The sequence below is a fragment of the Scleropages formosus genome, chromosome 25, assembly GCF_900964775.1.
Source record: "Scleropages formosus chromosome 25, fSclFor1.1, whole genome shotgun sequence".
Classification (NCBI taxonomy): Eukaryota; Metazoa; Chordata; class Actinopteri; order Osteoglossiformes; family Osteoglossidae; genus Scleropages; species Scleropages formosus.
The window spans coordinates 17,757,395-17,770,332 of NC_041830.1; the positions used below are offsets into that span (position 1 = coordinate 17,757,395).

The 12,938-nt window shown below is 58.3% G+C and overlaps 1 protein-coding gene across 6 annotated transcripts in view; it reads left to right on the plus strand.

Moving 5' to 3' along the window:
* Positions 1 to 12,938, plus strand: part of LOC108921632 (neurocan core protein-like) — a 30,096-nt gene that overhangs the window by 10,980 nt on the left and 6,178 nt on the right. For 3 of the 6 annotated variants that reach the window (XM_029249279.1, XM_029249282.1, XM_029249280.1), the window contains exons 2-8: positions 2,887 to 2,969; positions 5,883 to 6,251; positions 8,037 to 8,211; positions 8,486 to 8,613; positions 8,859 to 9,152; positions 9,448 to 10,035; positions 11,815 to 12,447. In XM_029249279.1, the coding sequence (XP_029105112.1) occupies positions 2,887 to 2,969; positions 5,883 to 6,251; positions 8,037 to 8,211; positions 8,486 to 8,613; positions 8,859 to 9,152; positions 9,448 to 10,035; positions 11,815 to 12,447 (2,270 nt within the window). Of the gene's footprint in view, positions 1 to 405; positions 769 to 1,023; positions 1,177 to 2,886; positions 2,970 to 5,882; positions 6,252 to 8,036; positions 8,212 to 8,485; positions 8,614 to 8,858; positions 9,153 to 9,447; positions 10,036 to 11,814; positions 12,448 to 12,938 lie in introns of those variants that run through there. The other 3 variants (XM_029249277.1, XM_029249278.1, XM_029249281.1) reach the window with 3 other exon arrangements.

Genomic DNA, 12,938 nt, shown 5'->3' on the forward strand with positions numbered 1-12,938 from the left:
ACAAGCGTGTGCGGTGTGGACAGGGACAGGAGGGAACTGGCAGCAGGTCCAAAGATCGCCTTTTCAGGGTTCCCCCTTTTATTACGGTGACACGCGTCGCTAATTTCCCTCGTGGCCTGCGGGGGTCCCTGCGGGGGTCCCTATGAGGGTCTCCGCAAGGTGTCAGTGCTCTCATGGGCTCATAATCGTTCATTATGACGTCATTCTGTCGTCCTGTCGGCTGTGCGCCGAGCCCCCCCGTCCCTTCTGCTGTGTCTTTCTGTCCCAGAAGTGCACCCCCCCCGTGCCAGCGCTGCACTCTGGTAATCTCGCCGTCCTTTCCTTTGCAGAGTGTGTGCTTGGTGCTCTCTGGCTTATCTCACTGCCCCCCCCCCCACCTCCCCGCACCGTCACACCCCCACAATCCTTTGCTCCTTCGCTTTTTCGGTTTGCTCTGCAGTCGTTTCACGCGTCGCTAATTTCCCGGCTGATACTCGGCGCTCCTCTTGGATGAAGTCGAGCCAACGAGCGAATGTTTTTACGGCGTTCCTCGGGTCTCGCCTGACAGTTACTGTCCCTCTTTATGGTTTTAATTAAAATAAACAAAGAGATGCACCGAGGAACTTTGAATATTTTGTTCCCTGAGAGGACGACGAGTGAACGCTTTTGACCACCGGGGAGGTGACCTTTCAGAAAGTGTCCTCACGGGGATGATGAATCTGTCACCTCCGGCGCAAGCCAGGGTCGGCGTGTCCCAGCGATGGGCGAAACGGACCCCGACGCCTTCCGGTAAATCGGCTCTCTGCTCCTCTGGCGCTGGGGGTGGCTCGTTGCAGCGGGGGCCATTTGAGGGACGGCTGCGGCCGCGGTATCCGGGCCAACGTCCCCGACGTGGAGAATCTGTCGCTTTCAGGGGGTCGGGTGCGGGCTCCAGGGACGGGAGAGTTTGCAGAAGGCGGCGCCCCCCCCCCCCCCTTGGCCATGTGGCTAATGAGGCCATTTAGAAGTTTGGTGACATTTGGCAGCGCAGCGAGGGGGCCCTGTGTTCACCGCTCACTGCTGCGTTTTTCTTCCTGGCGAGTCGAGGGAATGGACTCCATCGCTGCGTGTGTTGTCTGGGACGCGGGAGCATCGATGCCCTGGGCACAGTGAGGAAGGATGGAAGCAGAGCACAGGGCTGCGAAGGGAGCGTTCGCGGTAACGGAGCGCGCCGTCCGGTGGCAGCTTCGCTCAGCCTCACACGGCCCTGCTGCCTCGCGGTTCAGGTGTACATTGTTACACAGTTCCCCAGGGTTAGGGTTAGACACCTCATTACACACTACAGTTCCCCACACAGACCTCATTACACACTACAGTCCCCCGCACAGACCTCATTACACACTACAGTCCCCGCACAGACCTCATTACACACTACAGTCCCCACACAGACCTCATTACACACTACAGTCCCCACACAGACCTCATTACACACTACAGTCCCCCACACAGACCTCATTACACACTACAGTCCCCCGCACAGACCTCATTACACACTACAGTCCCCACACAGACCTCATTACACACTACAGTCCCCCACACAGACCTCATTACACACTACAGTCCCCCACACAGACCTCATTACACACTACAGTCCCTCGCACAGACCTCATTACACACTACAGTCCCCCGCACAGACCTCATTACACACTACAGTCCCCCGCACAGACCTCATTACACACTACAGTCCCCGCACAGACCTCATTACACACTACAGTCCTCTCAGACCTCATTACACACTACAGTCCCCCACACAGACCTCATTACACGCTACAGTTCCCCGCACAGACCTCATTACACAATACAGTCCCCACACAGACCTCATTACACACTACAGTCCTCTCAGACCTCATTACACACTACAGTCCCCCACACAGACCTCATTACACGCTACAGTTCCCCGCACAGACCTTATTACACACTACAGTTCCCCGCACAGACCTCATTACACAATACAGTCCCCACACAGACCTCATTACACACTACAGTCCTCTCAGACCTCATTACACACTACAGTCCCCCACACAGACCTCATTACACGCTACAGTTCCCCGCACAGACCTCATTACACAATACAGTCCCCACACAGACCTCATTACACACTACAGTCCTCTCAGACCTCATTACACACTACAGTCCCCCACACAGACCTCATTACACGCTACAGTTCCCCGCACAGACCTTATTACACACTACAGTTCCCCGCACAGACCTCATTACACAATACAGTCCCCCACACAGACCTCATTACACGCTACAGTTCCCCGCACAGACCTTATTACACACTACAGTTCCCCGCACAGACCTCATTACACAATACAGTCCCCACACAGACCTCATTACACACTACAGTCCTCTCAGACCTCATTACACACTACAGTCCCCCACACAGACCTCATTACACACTACAGTCCCCCACACAGACCTCATTACACAGTATAGTTCCCCGCACAGACCTCATTACACAGTGGAGTCCTCTTGGTTTCCAACAGACTTCAAGGCAGTGAGTCAGTAAACAAATCTGTATGGCACATTTAGCAAGAGATTATCTCCAACACTGCAGTGGGCACCTGTTTCTGAGAACAAATAAATAAATAACAGGCTCTCATTACAGATCTGTATGAGAGAATTTTTTAGAACCACTTGTGTTCCGATGGAGTGAGTGAGCATGAGCCCTGTGCTGGACAAGGGTTCTCACTTCCTGGTTTCCCTGGTGACCTGCCAGGTGTGTGGACTCTCTCTCTTTCTCTCTCTTTCTCTCTCTGTCTCTCTCTGTCTCTCTCTGCAATGAGACCATGACAGTGGACACCTTGTACTGTTTTAACACAAGTTTCCTGTAGTAAACAGCTCCCCCCACCTGTCCCTCCCCAGGTCCACGATGGAGACGGTGGCGCGCGAGCCCACCCCACTCATTCTTCTCCTCATTCTCCTCCTGCTCCAGCCGACAGGACAAGGTGAGCGGCTTATCGGCTCTTCTGGTGATGTTCTGGAAGCATCGCACAATTCTTTCGATGGTGTCAGCTGGGGGGGGGGAGGGGGTTACCCACATGATATGGTCCAGCAAGCGCCGTCCTGCAGGCTCATTATCGACTCAAGATGTCTGTGTGAATGCAATCTCACAGACATCCCCTGCAGCTCAGATAAACACACACAGACAGCAGGAGGAGGAGGAGTTCCTCCGAGGCTCCACTGGGGGCTTCGTCTGGAGAACGCATAGCACGGGCGGCGGATGGCTTTACCGCAGTAGCTGCTACTGACCAGGTGGTTCACGTGGACGGCGTGTCAGAATACTCCTCCTGGCCCTCAGTGCAGCCCGAGGTGGGATGGGCGCTCCCTCCCTCCGCTGAATAGTGTTTCCCACCCCAGTGTGTGTCCGTTTCTGGGGCCCTCCTGCACCTGTCTTTTCTTTTCCTCAGTGGTTTTCGGAGCAAACATTCAGCAGGAAGCCGATGAGCTCTGGTTCGCGCCACAAGAACAGAGCGGGAAATTAAAGTGAGACCGGTTCTCGCCTCAGACTTCGCACCCAATCCATTTCACGGGCCGAACGCGCCGCCTGTTATGTGTGTGTCCTTACGTGCGGTGGCCCCGGGGCCTCGAGAGACAGCCGCTCTGAGGAGGCTTCTAAATGAGCCCCTCTTTGGAGCAAATGCACGGCAGTGTGTTGCAGATGAGTAGATCTAAGGCAGGCGCCGCTCACAGAGACGTTTCTCTCACAACCATGCTGCTGTTTCCATGGCAACCGTTTGGCTTCGGGGGGGAGGAGGCTGTTTAGAGGAGATGAAGAGGACATCGCTCAGCTCCCTGCCCCAGTTAGCTGCGGTGCCGTCCACCGAGCCCAGATGCTGACCCTTTTATGGTCTCCACCCGGACAGGACAGATGTGCGCAGGGTGCGTTTGCGTTCGCACGGTCCCCAGGTCCGTCCTCATTGCCGCGCAGCAGCGTCGCCGACGAAACCCAGCCGTGACGAAACCACCGGTGGGTCGCATGGGGACGAGCGGAACCTGGAGAGCTGCTGTCTGGGACTCCTCGATGCTTAACCGCTTTCCTTGTCTCACCTTTGAGCACCTCGGTCCGGCGCTTAAAAACGAGCAAAGTGAGCGAATGAGCCGGCGGAGGAGAGACGCCATCGAGTCCAGCCCGTCCCCTCTCGGCCCCGCTGACGTCCCGCCCGCCATTCCTCCCAGGCCGAGCGGAAAGCGGCTCCTTTTCACACGAAGCCGAGGCTCGTGAAAACGCTTCCGTCGAAATGCAGATCGGCTCTCTGGACGCGGCCCGACGGCGCCTCTCCGTTGTTCCGCCGGGTGGAAATGAAGGCCTGTCCTCTCAGCGCTGATCTGCTTGTGAAGTAAAAGTATACGCAGTTGATTGGCTCGGACTTAACGTCGCAAATCGGGTCGAGGGAAAATGCTCGCAACGGGGGGCGGGAGGAGAACAGGAAGGAATAGGGGCCCCGTCAGCGGGATCCCGCCTCGTTCGCGATGCGTTTGTTTTAGCGCCTCGCGGCACGGCCACGCCGGACTCGCCGCGCATCGCTGACGGCGCGTTTGCCTGCGTGCGCCGTTGCTGCGAACGCTCACGCTCCTGCCAACATTAATTATCGGACGCTTGGCTGGATACGCTTTTCCCGGCAGCGTGCTGGCGGCCCGCGGGGACGCTGCAGGAGGACTGTGGGGCAGCTAGCTGACGCTCGCAGACAGGCTCCCTCAGCTCTTAACCCCAGCGGAAGGACTCGATAAATGGGAGACGGGGAGAAGATGAGGCAGAGATGGGCGGGAGGTGGAGGATGGAAGGAGAGGAAAATGAAAGGAAGATGATGTAGAGACTGGAGCTCAGGTGCAGAAGTTAGAGAAGATGTGTAGAAAATGAAGCGGAGAGAAGGAAATGTGGGTGGCGGTGAGGCAGAGGCGGAGCGAAAATGAGGTGCAGATGGAGTGGAGATGGTAATGACCTGACTGGAGGTGAGAGCACGATGAATTGATGATCATGGGGAGACTGAGCATGAGAACAACGTGAGGGAGATGAGGTCAGTCTGGGTGTCTTGCAAATGAGCTGTAAAGGGGTGGAGATGGGATGAAGTCAATGTTTTTGCGGATTAGAGCCTTTTACTGAGGGCTGCTGGGCTTCGGATCTTCTGCGGTTCTTCCTGTAAAGGCGTACCCCGTCATTACTCTGGCCTTTACTTGGGCGTCTCTGACTGCACTTTCTCTGCAGCGTCACTCACCGAGCCAATCGGACCGCACGTGAGCCTCGTGAGACAGAGAAGTCGGACGGTTCAAAAGCGGAGAAAGTTAACGACATTAATACTTTACCGCGGTGTCACGCAGCAAGCAGCAGAGCACTTGATGTGCCGAGACCATCTCGCTCTTCACTCCACCGTGAATTCTGATGAATGGATCAATTAGGGAGCTCATTCCGAGGCTGCTACGGCAACGGGAAGACAGCACCCCTGTAGCGCAGAAGATGACACAGTAAATGTAAGCGAATCAAGTCAGTGACTCGCCAAGCGCCACGACCGTCAGTTGGATCCGCTGTCGTATCCTGTCTTTCACGGCCGCTCTCTGACTCACGTCTTCACACTTCCCACGTCAAAAAAACACTCCGATTTCCGCCCGTTTCTTCTTTCCGTCCCTCTCGGGGTCTCGCTCGCTTCGCGCCGCTGGTGGTTCTCCATCCCGCAGTGGACGGAGCAGCCCTCGCCGGCCCTGTGCAGACGCGGTCCTCGAGCACCCGGGCACCTGGGCAGCGAATGTCCCTCGAGGAAGAGTACGGACACTTGTTGCCGTGTGTGCGCGGCCCGGCCAGGCGGCATCTTGCCGACATCCGCCACTTGAGCTGCGAGTCACCGTTACGCTGTCGTGTGCGGCAGGGGCCCCCGGGGCAGACGATCCACGGCCTCCTCCCGGGATGCGGGAGCGTCTGGCGTCCGACGCCACCCTGCCCTGCCTCCTCGGCCGGCTGCCCGCTCCCTCCCTCGAGATGCCTTCCGCCGTCCGCTGGACCAGGGTCCCGAGCGGAAGCGCTGCGGGAGAGCGGCTGGTGCTGGAAGCCGTGGACGGCGCCCTCCGCTGGGGGGAAGGTTTCCAGGGGCGCGCCGGGATGCCCGGCTACTCCCGCAACCAGAGCGACGCCTCGCTGATCCTGACGGAGCTGCGATCCAGCGACTCGGCCACTTACCGCTGTGAAATCGCCGTGGGGCTGGACGGCGAACGGCACAGCGTCTCCCTAGTGGTCACCGGTGAGTACTGCGGCACCGGGCCTGGTTGCCCTGGTTGCATTCCTCACCAGAGGCGTGTTTGTGGACTGAGCAGTGATGAGTGACGGGAAGGGTCATCACACCCTTCCCCCAAGGCTCTCTGTCTGTTTGCAGTGGGACTCCTTTAGCGTCACAAACCAGAAGAGAAATCCCATCCTCGCACAAGGGATCTCGAGGGTGATCTGTGCTGTAATGAGGGATTACAGAATGAGCGCCGCCCCCAACACTAATTCTCCACTTCCCTTGAACTTAATTAAGTGGTATCGATACCACGGTAAACTCTAAGTGTTGCCGCTCCATCGCTTGTCCGGGTTTCGGGTTTACATTTACATTTATTTATTTAGCAGACACTTTTGTCCAAAGCGACTTCCACTGAACTCTATGTAGCGTTATGAGCCCACACACCTTATTCACCGCGGTGATTTACACTGCTAGATACACTACTTACAAGGGGTTGCTAATCCATACGTCAGTGGAACACACTCTCTCTGTCACTCACTTACTATGGGGCCACCTGAACAGCATGTCTTTGGACTGTGGGAGGAAACCAGAGCACCCAGAGGAAACCCACACAGACACAGGGAGAACAGGCAAACTCCACACAGAGTGAGCGGGGATTTAACCCACGTCCTCTCGCGCCACCGAGGCGCTGTGAGACAGCAACGCTACTTGCCGTGCCATCGTGCCGGGTTCGAGCTGAAACGCACGTAACCGGAGGCCGTGGTTCCCCCTGCGGTCCGGTCTGCTGGATGGAACAGTAATTGATTAGACAGGTACAGCGGTGGGGGGGGATGCAGCGCTTTCCCCTTGGTGCCTCTCCCTGTGTTGGCACACTGATGGTGCGTGATGCTCACCCCCCCCCCCCACCACTTCTCTGTCCTTTCTGTTCAGTGAACACAGACGATACGCTCCGGGGGGGAGGCGGTCTGTCGTCGGGCCACTTTCGGCTCGGGGGGTCCTTTGCTCGGGTAGCTGAGAGGCAGGTGCGTCACCGCATTGCTCAGCCTTGCCTTTACCTCAGAGGTTTTCCGCGTCACAGTATTTCGTCCCCAAGTGTCATCGTCCCGCTGCTGAGCTGGTGAGGGGACGGCAACAGGGACAAAGACACCGCTCACAGACAACAGGACGCTGTCAGTAGAAAATACACTCTGAGCAAAGAAAAGTAACCTACGCACGGGACCGGTCAGCTAAAAATCTCACGTTGCCATAACGAATAAAAGCACTTAGTGAGACTTTTCAGTATTATTCACAATGAACTACATTAGAATGAAAATGAAAATAAAAACGTGATGTTTCCACACACAAACACCATCTGCAACTGCTCGTCCCATACGGAGTTGCGGGGAGCCAGAGCCTAACCCGGCAGCACAGGGTGAAAGGGCGGAGGGGACGCAGCCGGGACGAGACGCCAGTCCGTCACAGGACACCCCGAACGGGATTCGAACCCGCTGCGCCCCCGCGCCCCCCACTTGATGTTTCCACAGACTTCTAATCATTGCTCCTCGTGGGCAGATTGATCCCTTAAACAGTCGCGGCTTTACTCATCCAGCTATCGATCGCGGACGCTGGGGAACACCAGCAACGAGCGTAAACGCAGTGGAGGAGAGTTGAATGAAGTCCGTCTGATCGAAAATGTGCAATTTGCTCGAACTCGGCGCAGCAGCGCTACTTGTGACAGCAGTGCGGCAAATGTTCCGCTGCCACGTGGCCGGCAAGTCACCGGCAGGTCACCGGCAGGTCACCGGCAGGTCGCTGGCTCCTCCTCAGGTGCGGTGTTCCACTACCGAGCGCCCAGCGCCCGCGGAGGCCTGTCCTTCTACGAGGCCCAGCAGGCCTGCCTGGAGAACTCCGCCCGGGTGGCCTCACCTGCGCAGCTGATCAGCGCCTTCTGGGACGGCTACGAGAGCTGCGACGCGGGCTGGCTGTCAGACCACACCGTCAGGTGACTGGGGATGGGGGTGAGGGTGGAGGTGCGTGTTGCCGTTTACAGCCCCAGCCAGGTAACCTGCTGCTTTTTAGGAAGGTTTTAACTCGCCGCGTTACACGTCACTTCGCGCTACTCGCCTGGTTCTAAAGCAGTCGGCTGCGGAGTGTGTCCCTCCAGGTGCGGCGAGCGTGTAAGAAGCGTCCATCAGCGCGCAGCAGCCAGCGAAGCCGCGCGCTCACTCGCTCGGTGTGTGTGAGCTGCGTCCTCATCGATTGCGCCTCCCTCGCAGCGTCTCTGTCCAGTCCCCGAGACCCGGTTGCCGTAGCGACGGGGACGGCTCGCCCGGAGTGAGGAGTTTGGGCCCCAGGGACCCTGGCGAGCGCTTTGATGTCTACTGCTACACGGAGGACCTACGCGGTAAGGCGCGTCACGCAGGGCGTGTGACCGCGTAGACCGAGGAGACGTGCCGCGTGGGCTGCGGCGCCCTTGCGTGTTCAGCCCTGCGGGATTTTAACTCGTCGGCGGGAGTGGCGTGTTTCGGGGGCGCTCTCGTCACCCTCCAGCGGTTGCGTGCGTTTCATATATATTTCTCCTTTTGTCGGATTCTGTGCCGAAAACGTGCCGCGCTGGGCTCCCCTGACGCCGCTGCCCGTCCCGCCCAGGGGAGGTGTTCCACTCGACCGTGCCGGGGAAGCTGAGCCTGGCGAGGGCTGTCGCTCACTGCCGCGCCCTGGGGGCTCGCCTGGCCACCGCCGGCCAGCTCCACCTGGCCTGGAGGGCGGGGCTCGACCGCTGCGACCCAGGCTGGCTGGCCGACGGCACCGTGCGCTACCCCATCACGCGGCCCCGAGCCGGCTGTGGGGGCGCAGAGCCGGGGATCCGCACCCTGTACCGCGACGCCGACCTCACGGGGGTCCCTTCCTCCTCCGCCCTCTTCGACGCCTACTGCTACCGGGGTAGGAGCACGGCCGCCCTGCCGTGGCGCTCGCTCGGGCCACACCTGTCCTGGTAATGCTAGTGACAGTACCGGTACGATGTGTGGTGTCTTTGTCGCTGACTGTGTGGAAGGAGGAAAAACGCGGCTCAATTCGATAACCCTGCAGTCAAAGGAAGCGCAAACAAACAAGGAGACGTGTTTGCCCGCTGGCAGCGCTGCGCTCCCCGTGCCCTTCCATGCCGAGAAGACATCGTGTTCCTGTGAACACGGTAAGTTGTACAATAATCGTCTTCTTGCAAACGACTGCGTTGCAGAACAAGAGGGCAGCGAGGAGTTTGGGTTCACGGAGAGCCGCCTTCCGGCCAGTCGCAGCGAGGCCGGTGTGACTCCGCCTCCCAGCTCCTCCTCGAACCATGAACCCGAACCATCCGACCAGATGGGTAGCCCGACCAGCCGCGAGCAGGAAGGAGCTCATCGCACCGCGTTGCTGGGGGCCACGGGGAGCCGGTCCAAACCAGGCTGGAGCGGCCTCGCGGAGCGCGTGGGCCCTGATGGTGGTCCGCACTCTGGCAGCGCTCCAGAAACCCCCCTCCCACCAGCAGCTCAGGGGAAGCCTGGGAGTCACGGGCTGATTGCCGGTGAGGTGGATGCAGGAGAAGACGAGGGAGCTGATGGGCGCCGGGGGAAGTTCTCCTCCTCCTCAACTGACGGCGCCCTCCCCACCCCCCGCTCGACAGTGGACGCCACGGCTCCCCCTGCCACGGCTGCACAGGTGTACCGGGCAACAGGAGGCGCCGGAGAGCCCAGGGTGCCGACTGGCGAGGGCAGTCCGGCCGAGGAGTCCCGCGGGGCGTCAGACAGAACCCCGAGGAGATCCACGGCTGACGCGATGCTCAGTGCAGGTAGAGAGCTCTCTGGGGCAGGGGGCAGGGGGCAGGGTTGTCATGGAAACGCCACGTTTGTCTGAGTTGTTTTTAACCCCGGTTGGACCGGGAATTGCAAACAGTTTGTCCTGAGACTGAGAGCAGAAGAGTGCTGCGTGTGTCCGTGTGTGTGTGTGTGTGTCCGTGTGCGTGTGTGTGTGTGCGCGCACATTTGTGGCGTGTGTGTGTTACTTGTGTGCTCAGAGGCCCTCTGCACACTCGCTGCTCTCCGCTGTTAGAAATCAGCGTGATGAAGGTCCTCGGCGCCGCGCCGACAGTCGAGCGGAAGGAGCTGCTCGTCTCCAAGTGTAAATCAGGACAGGCTGTGGGGGGTCGAGCCTCTCGTTACTGTGGCTCCTGAAGCTCGTAAGACGGCGGGGGGCAGTTGGGGGGGTTGATGGAAAGTGAACCCGGGGACAGACCTGCATGAACTCCTCCAGGGAGGGGTCGAAGGAGAGAGGAGTGGTGGGGGGGGGGGGGGGGGGGGGGGCACACACAGTGAGTGTAGGACTTCATGTGTTGGTATTAGAACTGACATCTAAGATCACCCTGAGCTTCCGCACACACGCACACGCACACACAAACAGAGGAAGCTCGGCGTAGCAGGAAGCTCAGGCACAGTGTGTCTCCATGCGGAGCAGGAGGTGCTCGGCAGGGGGTCCGGGCGGATCCCGTGTTTGCATAGACCCAGTGGGCGTGGTCTCTCACTAACCGGGACGTGGGAAACGCTCCCATTGGACAGAAGCAGCTCAGAACACGAATAAATAATTCAGCAGCAAGTTGACATTCCGTTTTGATGTGTTTCCATGACAGCTGTTTGTTCTGTGCTTCTCCTGAACACTGAACGCCACTTCACGGAAATGAGAGTAACTACATTTAGATTTATATGCAATCATTTACAGACGCTTTTCTCCAAAGCGACGTACATCTCAGAGAAGATACCGTTTGTTCATTACATTAGGAGAAAGAGACATGGCTGCAAACGTGATTCTTAAGTAAACTTAATTTGTTTCTTTCCACTTGATGCACCGATGTTCATCGCTCGAGTAGGTGCACAAAACGCAGGAAAGATGAATCCTGATCACGTTCCTACATTTTTTTATAAGGTACACAAACATTTACATACAATACATGAGTAGCGGCTGTGTAAAGGCTTATCTGGGGATCATCATAAAGTCACGGTGCATGAACATTTACACCACACATGAGCTGGAGAGATCTTGGGCGAAGTGAGTCCGGAAAAGGTGAGTTTCCAGACCCTTCATGAATGTAGACAGAGTTTCAGCAGTTCTGAGTGAAAGGGGGAGGTAGCAGGAAGGCCACACAGAAGAGAGTTGCAGTATCCAGACAGGACGTCACCATGTGCTGGACAAGTAGTTGGGCAGAGTCAGTTGTGAGGTGAGCACGGATCCTGCGGATTTTATGCAGGATGTATCCGCAGGACCGGGTTGTGGGTTCGATGTGCTGCGAGAAAGATAGACTTGAGTCAATCGTCACTTCCAGACTCTTAGCCGAGGAGGTCGGCAAAATGAGTGAGTTGTCCAGTAATTTCCAGCGAAAGGGAACAAGACCGTGCGGTCATTCACTGTTTGTTCATTCACCGTGCACAAAGCAGCGCCCCCTGCAGGCCCGGGGGACCATAGCACCGGAACGAGCCAATGTGCCAATTGGTGTTGGAAACGCGGTCGCCATGTTTGTCGAGCGTCCGCCCCTCCGCGTGCACCGCTGAGCCTCCCTGTGCATCCACCCTCCTCACAGGATCCACGTGCACATCAGCTCCAGGCCCAGTTGGCGATCCGTCAGCCGCTTCCTTGGGGGTCAGACACGATGCACAGCGGAACCCAGTGGGTCCCGAGGATTCGGGCCAAACCATCTCCTTGGTTACCGTCCCCCTGGCAACGGCCGCCTCCACAGAGCCCCCCGAGGGCTACTCTGGCGAGGACCGCGACCGGGACTCCTCTGTACCGAGGTGGTCGGAGAAGGAGTCCGACGGCAGCGGCCTGGTCCAGCCTGCGACGCCTCTGGGTGGGTCGTCGGGAGAGGCCTGGAACGGCAAAGTCGCCGCAGAGGTCAGGGGCGAAGTCCTGTTCTCCCGCCAGTCCGGCGACACCACCATCAGCACATTTGCCGCCGCAACAGGCCCCTCCCTCTCGCCGCCCCCCCCCGTCGCGGCGCAAAGGCTCGCTGCCGAGGACGATGGCGCCATCAACGGGTCGCTCTTCAGAGAGGACGAGTCGCGCTCTGCGGGGTCCGAGGAGTCCTTCGCTGTCGGCCAATACGAGAGACCCCCCACCCGGGGAAGACCGCAGGCCCCCCGGGCCCAGCCTCCACCCCCGCAGCCAGATGTCCAGAATGGAACAGGGATTCCCAATGGCACGCAGCTCTCTCCTGGTAGGTCTGCGTGCGCATGCGTGCGCGAGTGTGTGTGTGTGGGGAGTCCTTCCTTCCGCTGCTTTCGGCCGAGCTCTGCAAGGTGAAAACCTCGCTGAAGTCGCCTGGTACCCGGCGCCTGCTGCGGGAGATGCTGTTGAGCTGTACGACCCTCACGGCCTTTTGCTTCAGCTGCACTTTGACCTTTGTCTGATGACCAGTCCAGTAACCGACCGATCAGGTGCCAATCCGTGTCGTTCTCGAGCAATCGGGCACTGGTTTGGCCAGTCTCGTACCGTTTTCCACGCTGCTGACCGATCGTGTGCCAATGGCTCCCCGACCAGGTGCGGTTTTTTCCTACCTGGTGACCAACCGGGGGTCAGAATTCTACGGCGCCTTGATGCTTTCTGCACTTAAGTGCATTTAGTGCTCGTCTGAATCAGTCAACTCCTAACTACTGTATGCAACAGGAAGAAAACATTTCCTTTAAAACTAAGGCACCGATGTAACGA